The sequence below is a fragment of the Saccoglossus kowalevskii genome, chromosome 4 (genome assembly GCF_978046115.1).
Source record: "Saccoglossus kowalevskii chromosome 4, keSacKowa6.1, whole genome shotgun sequence".
Classification (NCBI taxonomy): domain Eukaryota; kingdom Metazoa; phylum Hemichordata; class Enteropneusta; family Harrimaniidae; genus Saccoglossus; species Saccoglossus kowalevskii.
The window spans coordinates 28,383,201-28,395,354 of record NC_140644.1 but is presented as its reverse complement, the minus strand read 5'-3'; the positions used below and the strand labels follow the sequence as shown (position 1 = coordinate 28,395,354).

Here is a 12,154-nt window from a genome sequence, read left to right as displayed (position 1 = left end):
AAATAACTATATCGTCCGCATACAGCAATATGCACATAGTGAATCAATAATATTTATGCCAACTCAAATCTTTCAAGCCTTTGGCACTAACATATATTGTTCACAGCTTTGGCCGTTTCAACACACACGCAAAAGTGTTAATTAATTATCTTCAAGCTCATGTTGAGTATAATACTGATGCGTTTCATTTATTCCTATGACGACACGGGATGTAGTGCTAGTTTGCATCCTGCAGCATTCCAACATTTGACGGTTTTATCATTTGACACTCATGTAATGCTCCGTAAGTTTATGTCCGTAAGTCTATAGTGTTTATTTGTCATTTATTTATGTGTGTGCTGTGTTGTTTGTTAAATCTGGATTTAAAGGTGATGAAAAATGTTATAACTTAAGGCTTTAACATTGAGCTCTGCGAAAATGTTCTAAAAGATTTTTTTTTTCAAATAATATTTTGCAAAATTCTCGATAGTGCACTATACAACGGAATGTTTTTTGTGCTACCATTACAAATATTAATGATGATTATCATAAGGTTGTTGAACAACTCTTTCAAAAATCATGGGTACGCTTCTATTACATTCCACATATCTCTTTTCTTCTACATAGGGTCAGTACGTGGGGGGGGGGGGGGGTCACGTGGCGACTACATATCTGTGAACATTTGCGCCTAAATAATGATTCTGACTATCCACACGTCCAAGGTCACATTGAGTTCTTTGTTCGTAGTGTGAATACATACAAGCTGTGAGTAGATTGGCAGATTATTCACTAGGTGGTTATGCGCAGACTCCAAGTAATGCCGTGGCACAGTGTACAGTATTTTGTTCGAGTGTTATGCGACATATTACTGTATTGGTGTTCCCATGTTATTATCTCAGAATGCTTTCACTTTTGAGATTCTTTTGAAAAACTCAAACCAAGGCCTTTTCCAGATTAAATACTAGCACAAAATGTATGTGGAAAATAAACTGTCATTATTTGCTTTCAGCTGAGCCGAAATTGCAAAACAAATTGAACTTGAAGTCCAATAATTTGAAACTGAAAATACGTTAAGATTTGCGTCACGTTCTTTAACATTTTGGCTGTCATTCAAAAACAATTATTTTGATGAAAAATGAAATGGATATTTATACCACGGGTTCTTCTTTTAATCGTGTTTATACCGAAAACAAAATGATGTGTGCAAATAAGGGGTTATAGCGCCCTCAATAGTTACAGTTGTCCTCTACAATTACACATGGTTCAACATCGCTTTTGATGTTTGACAATTTTTGCGCCAAAAAATAGTTTGGACATCATACTTTATTGTCTCGGTTTAGTGAATAACAACATCAAATAAAACCATATTGCAAAAGTTGAAGTAAATATGGCCCCTGTTTCAATGGTCTTAATATTAGACAGTCAGCTGTCTTAATATTAGAAAATAAAAAAAAAAACAACCACGCTCTAAAATAATATAATTTTATATTAATCACTGTAATATAATCACCACAATTTCGTTGTTCAGTTGTTCGATGCCCTGCAGTCGAGATTGTACTTATCATGTTTGTTAATGAGCTGTGAGCACATCGTGCATTTTCTTTAAAAAAAAATATTGGATTTATTTGTTTTACATAATACTAGTATTTGCATATTTCTTCTGTAGAAGCTATCAATTTGCAAGATATACGGTTTTCTCATTATTGTGGAAACTTCATTAAACTCAGAGGGCGTGATGCTCGGAACCGCGCTGCTCGTTTTCAAACTTTCTCTTGTTTACCCAGAATCCACCGCCAGTGACCTGCCCGATCGACAGAAACGCCAATGTGTTCCTTTCATTCTCACCTCCCACGGAACCGGTTGTTCACCTGTACCATACTGTCAAAAGAAAGGACGCTGTGTTTTCTCACTATTTCAATGGAAACTTTACACGCCGAAGCACACCTAGCGCTGCTATGAACCGATACTAATGTTGAACGAGTCTCCGAGAAGCCGCCGTTCCGTATATTTTGAACCGAAAAAATGAGTACCGATTATGTGAGGTCGGTCGAAGTGGACGTTGCTGTTAGTGGCGATCGTAAGCGACAGCGACCAGACCCCGTGTCCATATCACAACAGTTGATTAGGGCAGCCATGGATCGAACTGTGCCTGGCAAATCCAGTTTTGAAGTTGTTCTGAAAGGTGGTAGTCCTTGGGGCTTTGCTGTTCGTGGCGGGCTGGAGACGTTCACTGCCCTGGTCATTTCGAAGGTATGTGTATTTTTCACTGTAGACTTATTCTTTTTATAATAAAAACACGGACACTGATTTTCATTATACGCTGCACTGCTTTAATATCCACTTCCGCACTGACAATATGCTGCCCTGTGTTGCTTCGCGATGGCACACACAAATATGATGATAATTGCCCACGTTATGTGACCGAAGTACGGAACTTCGTCATTGTTTACGTCATTGTTTTGTTGTGGTGAATGAGATCTCGCCTGTTGTAACTTTCAAACATAACCGAAAACTATGCCCTTTCTTAATCGTAGCAATTGTTCTCTCCACAAAAATATCGTCTTTTGACGGAACGGGACAAGAAACCGCTGTTAATTGAAACTTAGTAATAGGTGATAAAACAAATACTGCAGAGCCCTATCGCTGACCACAGAGAGACTGTGCACTACACTTGGCCTGCTCATTCGTCTATTTTCATTTTGTACTGAAGACAAACTCGACGCAGTCGTCACCTGGCACACGAAAGAGTATCTTGCTTTTCGTTGGAGCAAACATACGTACACAGCTATGGAGCAAATTATGAGATCTTCATTTGGAACAGCTTACAGCTTTTTTTCTCCTAGGTGTCCTGTTCAGTATGGTGAAATGTAATGCCATAGTCGGGTCCTTTTATAAGCATTATCCTTAGATTAAAGCAAAAAATTAGCTGCCTTTCAGCTTTTAGTAACTTATCTAAAATCAAGGCCATTTTAAACCAGTTTCATTGCTCACGTCCAGGATAGCCCCCTCCCTAACAATAATTGTGTTTACTCATTTTCTTACTTTGATTTTCTGGATGTTTTTGTGCATGGTTGTTTAGTGTTCATAAGAGTGAAACAATTTATTTGTTTTGGAAGCCAAAATTGGCTCCAAAATAGTTGACTAGTGACTATCCCTATAACCGTAGGAAATAAAAGTATGGCATTATGTTTCATGGTAACCATGACTACCCTTAAGTCAGTTATGTCAAGGGCAATCATTCTATGATGAGAATTTTAATGTGAATAATTGAATAAATACTAACCATGTAATTTTAAGCTGAGTCAAAATAAAGTCAAGTTTAAAACTAAAAGAAAAAAATTAAAATGTAAAATGGATGTTTTTAAAACAATTTTTATAGGAATCTATGTTAAAGCATCAAATAAATTAATAATTAATTAATTGATAATTAATTAATTAACCAAATGAAATTTTGAGATAATCACCTTTGTCTTGCATAAAAAGTAGTGACCATATATATTTATGTGGGTTTTATGAACAACAGAATTCAATAAAACCATATTGTAAAAATCAAGGAATCTGATAGTAGTCAACTTGTCACAATGACATTTGTGAGCTTAACGAGTTGCCAATATTTCTTGGCCGGGATACTATAAAATACTATGAAAGCGGCCACTCAGTTGTCGTAATAATATTGAAAAAATGAATTGTAGAATTGTAGAATTGTATGTCTACTGAGTATGCACATTATGCTATTATGAAATGATTATGAGAGCCCAGCAGATATTATTTCAAGTATATTCTGCAGCATGTAACATTCAGTATTTCAAACAAAACTGTACACAATATATACATATATATTTTTTTTTATAATCTTTCAAAGCTCATATTACCATATGGTCCTGGGGAGGTCGCAAAAAAGAGAAAGCTAGAGCGACTGTCATGCACTAAATCATAGTAACTTATATTATTAATCCTTATTGCTATCCACTCTTGATTGACAAATGCCGTATTATTTACTATTAGTGAAGTGCACCTTTGACATACATTATGTTGAAACATTTTTTAAGTCTCAGTCAGAAATTGGAGTTGTTTTCCTTAATGTGATCCTTATCGTTAAGTGTCAGATCATCAGTAAATGTGAGAAAATGTGGAAAATATAAATTGCGAAAATTTGCTTTCATGGTGTTAATCTCAGCGGCACTACCATTACTTAAATACAATTAACGGGTCAAGAATTCAAGCTCTTTTCAATCGTTTTCAATCGTTTCTTTATTTACTAAGAAATCATAACATCACCTCTGTTTGAACTTTAAAAAAAGTCAACCTGACAATACAAGTGACCAATCTCATTAGCATAATGGGTTTAAATGGCTATATAAAAGTACATGTACAGGGTCATTATTGCTAATAATGACCAGTGAATAATTACCTATTAATTGTTATTGCCCCATAAACTTCGCTGGATGCATTTCTGATTGATGATAGATTGAGAATTGACTTTTTTGAAAGAAATACGTGTTTAGGCGTGAGAGTGTGGTCTATATTAAGTATCTGTGTGTTTGCAGTCTAAATATTTACCCCTGTGTATTTAGTATGTATTGAATTGTGATTTTAATTTCTAAATGTATTTATCTAAATGACTGGCTCCTTCCACCCACATTATGAGAGACCGTGGCTACTAGGACTTCCAGATTTTTAATTGAATTCTTTATATTTTGTTCAGAATAATAAATCAATTAATTGTTATTTCAGATTTATTACCATACAATGTAATTTTTTTATTTTAAAAATAAAATTTTCTTCTAAAACATAACTAAAAACTGAAACAAAATAGCATCAGCACACCACTTGTTGATCAATGAGCAGTGAGTTTTCCAGCTGATAATTTGAAGTTGTGTTTAACATGTTTAGTTACTGTGAACATGAGCAGTCATAATCATCTTTACCATGGCAACAGCACTTTATGTCTGGTGAAATATGTTCCTTATCATTACACTTGAGATACAATAGTATGAAAGGTCAAAGGTGATAGCAGCTTTTATAACAATGCCATGAGTGATTGTCCTCAATATCTTTTTAAATTACTTCTGATTTACTGAGGGTTTTGACAGTGTCCACCCAATATTCTGATGCCTGTTTCCAAATTTTGATTTATATAGTATTTTTGACAAAAAATGAATTAAAACAAGTTAAAAATTTATGCATTAAAACTGACTAAATATTGGGTTAATTACAAATGTTTAATTTTACATTGATTTTTACATACATCTCAGAACTAATGTTTTAATTTTGAAAAATTTATCTGGCTGTCATAGTGAGTAAAATGTTCATAAAAACAAGTTTAGGGATACACTAATGTCTACATATTTCTGAGTAGAATTTGTTTCCCTCACCTGCTAGGCTTCCGGCTTCATTTAAAAAAATAAAAAATGTTTCTAGTTTTTGTTCAATATAACTCGTATAAATACCTTTACTTTCATGTTTGACTTTTGGACAAGTTGTTCGAAATTGAAAGGGCTTTCAACTAGGTTTTGCAGACGATACAACTTTTAAATCCGTAATCAACATAAAGTAATACTACACATATCCACATTCCTGTGATAGACGTACTGTGGCATATCTCAAAAATTACTAACAATGATTGATTAGGTAATTAACTTTATTAACCCTTATTGCACACAGTGCATACACATTGTTATGTTTAATAAATCTTAAATTACTAATAAATGATACAATACAATTACTAGCTTTATTAAGTACATAGAACCTGAATAACATGTTATATTTGGTGGTTGGTTGCATTAAGTCTGTAACCTAGATGTACTCTCAACCGTTATCACCAAGCTTGACTAGTCTAATTATTTTTTACTCAAGGCCCTCTATTTTCCCACATCTTTTTCAGTTGACTGAGTATTTTGTACAAATCCTGCTCACAACGTCATCCTTGAGAAACTTCACTGTGAATAGTCATTCTTTACCCTCTGTGGATGTAGTTACACCCTCTGAGCATCAGCGACGCTACACAAATGTCATTTTTTTTACAATTTTCATTCACCTTGTCTGTAGACAGTTTTCACCTAAGTGTGAAGAGATAAACTAACTGTTGATTTAGATCACAAATATGTGAATCTCACTCCATATTTGGAAAGTTGGCTCAGAGATTTGTTTATCAACCAATCACAGTTCAGGGATTAAATTTTTTATGTTTACTACACCCCAGGGCTGTGAATGCCTTTGCAGTAGTATAGTTAACAACCAAAGAATCCTTCTGGCAATTTTTTTACACCGTTCTGATTTTAATAGTGTCCTTTATACATTTAAGAATGTTAACGTCTACAAACGTTTTTCTCAAGGCCAAGTCCCAAGCTGATTAAATGTGAATGTCGGCTCCTCTTCTACCATATATCAAGTTCTGTCTTCATGATGAATGGAGGAAGGGAGGGAGGGAGGGGGTGTTGTTGTGGGGAAATATGTATCTGATCATTCTTAAATATATGTTGCAATTGTGTAACGGTTTGGTTTATACATGTACCATATTTCCTATTAGTAGCACATTTACTTGCGTAAATGACAGACCTATGTCAATATAATCAATATTTCAACGAATTAGCATACAATAAATGCAACTTTAGGTTTACATTTGAAATATACATGTACTTATAATGGAACAAATACAGTAATGTAAGTAAAACAAGTATGTTAATAAATCTTGTAATTAGCTCGTATTTCTTTTCCTCTGAGTTTGAAATATCTTTTCTGTACGTGTGTAATTGTATGTACATTGTTGTGTTTTAAAGAAAGACATATGGGTTACGTGTGGTATTCATTTTTGGAAACGGGATACCACTCAATATTTCTATTTTAACAGAATAATTTTACATAAAGTGTCTATTCGACTACAGAATTAGTAGACAAATCAAAGACAGAATAAAACACTTCTGTATTCACTGGAAGCAATATTAGTGTAGTCAATTGGAATTGACATTGATACATGGGGGAACAATTCTACCAATTATTGTTGCTTTAGTGAACTGGAGAGTCGTCTATTTCAATGTGTAGTGGTGTAAAATTAACTGTGAATTGAGTGATGTGGCTATTGTTAACATGGTGAAGTGCAGCCACCGTTGATTTCTAAAAGTTACAGTACTTTCACTCAATCGATAATTTGTTTAATTTGTCAATATGGCTGATTCGATCAAGTTTCTGCTCATGCTTAAGTAATGTTTGTATTTTTGAAACACAGTCGTCAATTAGTTTGCGTATTGGTAGTTGCTTTGCAAATCACAAAGATCAATGCAGTTTATTCATACCAAATCAAACCTTTCAGTTCCCGACATTTACACCCCTGGGCTTCACATTCCATCTTTTATGCCTTCTGTGAACTCGATCACTGACTTGACCCTTTTATCCAAATTATAGTAGAGTTTTTTAAAAAAACAACAACTAATTTACATATTGTTCTTATTGTTCATATTGTTTTTAAAAAAAAATTATGATTGTAAACTGTATGTTCATGTGTGTTGCACATGGTACCTTATTAGCTGGTATAAGCTAATTTTCAATTCCATGAGAGACAAGTTTTCATGATTATGCAAATGAGGAGAAATCACAAAATTTTGTAGCAGTGAAAATTATGCTTGGATCCTTAAAACATGAGTCACAGTGACATGCAGTATTATCCTAGGGAGTCACAGTGACTTACACTGGTGTCCTAGGGAGTCATAGAGACTTTCACCAATGCCATATGAAGTCAGTGACTTTCACTGTGATCCTTGAGTTACAGTGACTTTCACAAAATGTTCATCCTTCACTAAGAAATTTATGTTTGTCAGCTTCAATGAATAACTTTTTTTTCATTGATGGAATTGTTGTTAGGGCATTACATCATCAGCCATTGCAAGTTATTTCTACCTTTTAAAATGTATAAGCCTTTATCTTAAATTCAACATGTTTGCATCCTTTGAGCTTAGCATTTCACTTTCAGTTCATTGGTTCCAGTCTTTAAAACTAATAAATAAAAAATTCTGACCTAATCCTCTCGCAGACACTGAACCACGCTTCTCTAGAATACTAATAAATGCTATTGAGGAAAGACGTGTATATCTGCATGGCGATCAGACATGATGACGGTTATTTTGCCCAGGTGACTGGAGAAACTCAAAATGTCAATATCCTCTGATTTCCACCTTTGTATTGCACACAATACTATGAGTAGGTTGGCGCTGACGAAAACACACTCGGTGTGATCTAATCGATGTCGGGTCAGGGGGTAAATTTTGCTGTTTGTTTCAGAAACAGTTAATCCTGCAGCTTGTAGCGGTATATACTTGTTAGGTTGAAAAGTTACTAGTTTCTCGATTAGTGTCTGACCACAACCATCAAGATAAGAATCTCTGAATCACTTCGTTCTCTCTGTCATCACTTCACCCTGGGGAATCCTCTTCTGTTGGAAACCAGTACTTGTATGCTATGTCTGATTATTGGATGATCTATGTGGTTTTAGAATTAATTGAGTATGGTAGGAATCCCCTAAGGGTCAAGTGAAAGACATGTTGATTTCATTTATTGTACATAGCAGAGAAAATTGTTGTTGAACTACAGTATGGTTCAGTAATAAATCACTATTGTAAAACTCTAGAATTTTGACCACTGTTGAATAATTTAGTTTTGAATTTTTTTTTAATGCAAGATTACATTGAAAGTTTGAACTGGTTGAAATTTTTGATTGAAAATATGTGATTACATACATGGTGTATCATTTGTTGTCAGAAAAGCATTTTTGTCAAAACACAATCACACACAATTTTTAATCCCCCCTCCCCAAAGAAAACCACAAAAAACAGATTATGACTAAGTTTTTTATCACCGGAGATAAGACTTGCTGATGTATTATCACAAAATCTGTCAAAACTATTTCAGTACTTGTTTTAGCTGAAATAACGACAGATCAAACTGCAACTTCAAAAATAATGAATTTTACTTAAGCAAAGTGTCATGCGATCGCAAATTCTTTGTCAGTAGTATCACACAGTATTCTGATTGGTTAATGGCATTCTTGACCTTTCAGGTCAAAGGACACTATAGTAGGTTAACCCCTGATTACTACTATAGGTGATGCTATAGTAGTAATCCACATGCAGCTCTAGATTCTCATCATATACAGTGTATGTACATGTATACAGGATTACATACAGTGTATGTACATGTATACAGGATTACATACAGTGTATGTACATGTATACAGGATTAGATACAGTGCATGTACATGATGTATACAGGATTACATACAGTGTATGTACATGTATACAGGATTACATACAGTGTGCTTACACTGAATGGAAAAAGTTTTGTTAGTTTTTCTCACATCTCCAGTGTTGAACCTTGAATTGTACAGATAAATGGTTGACATACGCTGATACAGTTAAATTTGACATCTACTGACTCCATGTTTTATCAATTATAGTCGTAAATCTCATTAGATGGAAACAAATCTTGTCTTGTTGATTTCATCTTGACATGTCGTCAAACAACTTGATTCTTAACCAATTTCATTATAGTAGGTACATGTGATTTTGTTCTGAATATTTTAAAATTTGTATCAAATATTACATTCTTCTTCTCAAATTACATTCAGGTTTGTGTAACTGGAGTCTTTATTCAGTTTTCAAGGAGAATCCTCCCAAACGAAATTCGTAAATTTTCGTTTTTAAAATTGAATATGACTGTATTTTCAATTCATTAAAAATGGTTGAAATTAGAGTTTTGGGAGGAGTGATGTTGCTGATAGTGTACTAAAGTATTACATTCATCATGATTGACATGTGTCTAGCTATCATCACACTATTATTACAGCAACCATCTCTGGAATTATCAATTAATATGTTGCTAGGTAAACAAATATTCCTGTTATGCTCTGTATCACTTCTAATAACTCTGTCCACACTAGTAGTTGCAGTCTGGTGTCAGTAGCCCTGTCCACACTAATAGTTTGCAGTACTATGTCAGTAGCCCTGTCCTACAAGTAGTTTGCAGTCTGGTGTCAGTAGCCCTGTCCACACTAGTAGTTTTCAGCCTCATGTCAGTATTGTCCACTCTATAAACAGTTGCAATTTCTATGTAATATAACTGCAGGACTAAATTCATGTTCTTATAACAAATTCATAGAAATTTTAGGCATTGCTTTTCTTGGATTTGCAAAGGCGACAAGACTAAATTTTGTTGTTCCAAGAAGACATAGGAATGTTGGTTTTTGGTGAATTCTGAAAGTTTCTTGTAGAAATTTCAAAATTGTTATAACTCCTGTAATAAGGAGCCTTCAACTCCCTAAAATTTGTTTGTGGTATGATCCAAAATTGGACTTCCTGTTTTATGTACAAGTCTTTAATTCATAAATAAAACATTTTTAAAAAGCATTTTTCTAACAGCTAGAATATGGCAGATTGTAGTAGTCTTTTCTGGTCTGAGGAATGTCCCATAGTTATGTACAGTTTTATTTTAAACTAAACAGAATTATCAGCCATGACATTTCATTGTTTATGTTAGCACTGGTCTGCATCATTGCCATGGCAACCAGGAATTCCAAAAACCTGTTGTCAGTGAATACAGAGTAGTGTTCTGTGTAAACATGCAACATTTGTCACCAAGCGTGAAGCACATATTGAATTTAAAAAAAAAAAAACATAATAGCCTAGAAAAAAATATTTTGTGTTGAGATTTGGTTTCCATAATTTGGTGTTATATTGCTGAATTCCTGGCTGACAAATATGCCTGTCGTTATAACATAAACTTTAATTTGAAGACTGCTTACCGTGTACTTTAATTCCACCATCATTCTGAATATAATAATTTGGAATGAATATTAGTCTACTATATATGCTGTATCAGAAGAAGTCCATGCATTAATGAAAATAATAGGCTTGAATTCTAGAGATTTGTTTTTGTTCTTATATAACAGAAAATAATTAACTGACCTGTTACTACATAATCCTTTACTGAGTTGTATGAAGTTTTCTTTCCAAAACAATTAGACATTCAGTAATTAACCAAATCCTGCCAAGCTTTGGTGATCCTGACTTTCTTTATCAACTGTACACCTTTAGATCTTCACTGGACCATATAACCCCCAAAATGTTTCTATTGTACCCATTGTAACCACTAGGTTGTACTCATTGTATCAAATTTGTGTTAATGAATAGTTGTCATATTTGTCACAGAATAAATCACAACCAAGCCATGTTTGGAATAATTAACATTGAACTAATTAGAGACTACTGTATTTGTTCTATTAGAAGCACATCTCCACCTTTGTAATTTAACATGTGTTACTAATAGAGCAAATACAGTATTGTTGATAACATCTGTATTTCATCATGGAACTGAGAAACTGACATACTGGTCCGAAAATCATAGAATATTTGAAATATCATATATGTTCATGTCTACCAGACTTTGAATAAATGGAATTGAAATAAACAATGTCTTTAATCTTTTTGACCTACAGCGTTGTATAGTAATACAAATATGGAGATATTTATAGCATTTGACATGGTTTGTATTATTGCTATTAAATCTTATTGTTGCATAGTTTAGATTTTTGTGTCAGTCTGCCTTGTAAGTTTAAAAATTCATTTTTGTGAACATTATATTTTAAAAAATTTGTCCACACCACATTTTACAGAAAATTCATTTTATCACCTATTGAACCCCATATATTGGTTGGCAGTGGGGGAAATTCATCGTTGCTATTCTCTCTTTTCATCACAAATTCACAAAATAGTCAGAAGATTTGGACAAAAATTGCCAAATTGTTTTGAGTAAAAACTGAAAATTGGCTAAAGTTTTGTCTGTTGGCTACAAAATTAGGGTTCATTTCCATGAATATTGAAGAATATAAAAAAAATTGCATAAAAATTTGGGCAAAGAGGTCGTGAAAAGGTTAAACAAAATCACTGTAACTAGTAAATGTAATATAATTTGGCCCTTAGCGCTTTGACCCTAGGCTCTGTCCAAGTAATTAATGTACCATGTAATCAATTAAGGTAGAACCAATGAAGTGTACTATAGCAATTAGTTTGCCATTTATAAACAGTTAGGAATCTGTTTAACTTTATCAACAACAAAAATGCACTGTTATATATATTGTATTTGTCTGTGTCAAATCTGTCATCGATTTCTAATTATTTTGACTCCTGGG

At 33.6% G+C, this 12,154-nt stretch overlaps 1 protein-coding gene across 2 annotated transcripts in view; it reads left to right on the top strand.

The window, feature by feature from the left end:
* Nucleotides 1-1,768: 1,768 nt before the first annotated feature.
* Nucleotides 1,769-12,154, top strand: part of LOC102807114 (uncharacterized) — a 101,388-nt gene continuing 91,002 nt past the window's right edge. For both annotated transcript variants that reach the window (XM_006821344.3, XM_078012575.2), the window contains exon 1: nt 1,769-2,229. In XM_006821344.3, the coding sequence (XP_006821407.2) occupies nt 2,002-2,229 (228 nt within the window). In that variant the 5' untranslated portion in view covers nt 1,769-2,001. The remainder of the gene's footprint in view (nt 2,230-12,154) is intronic.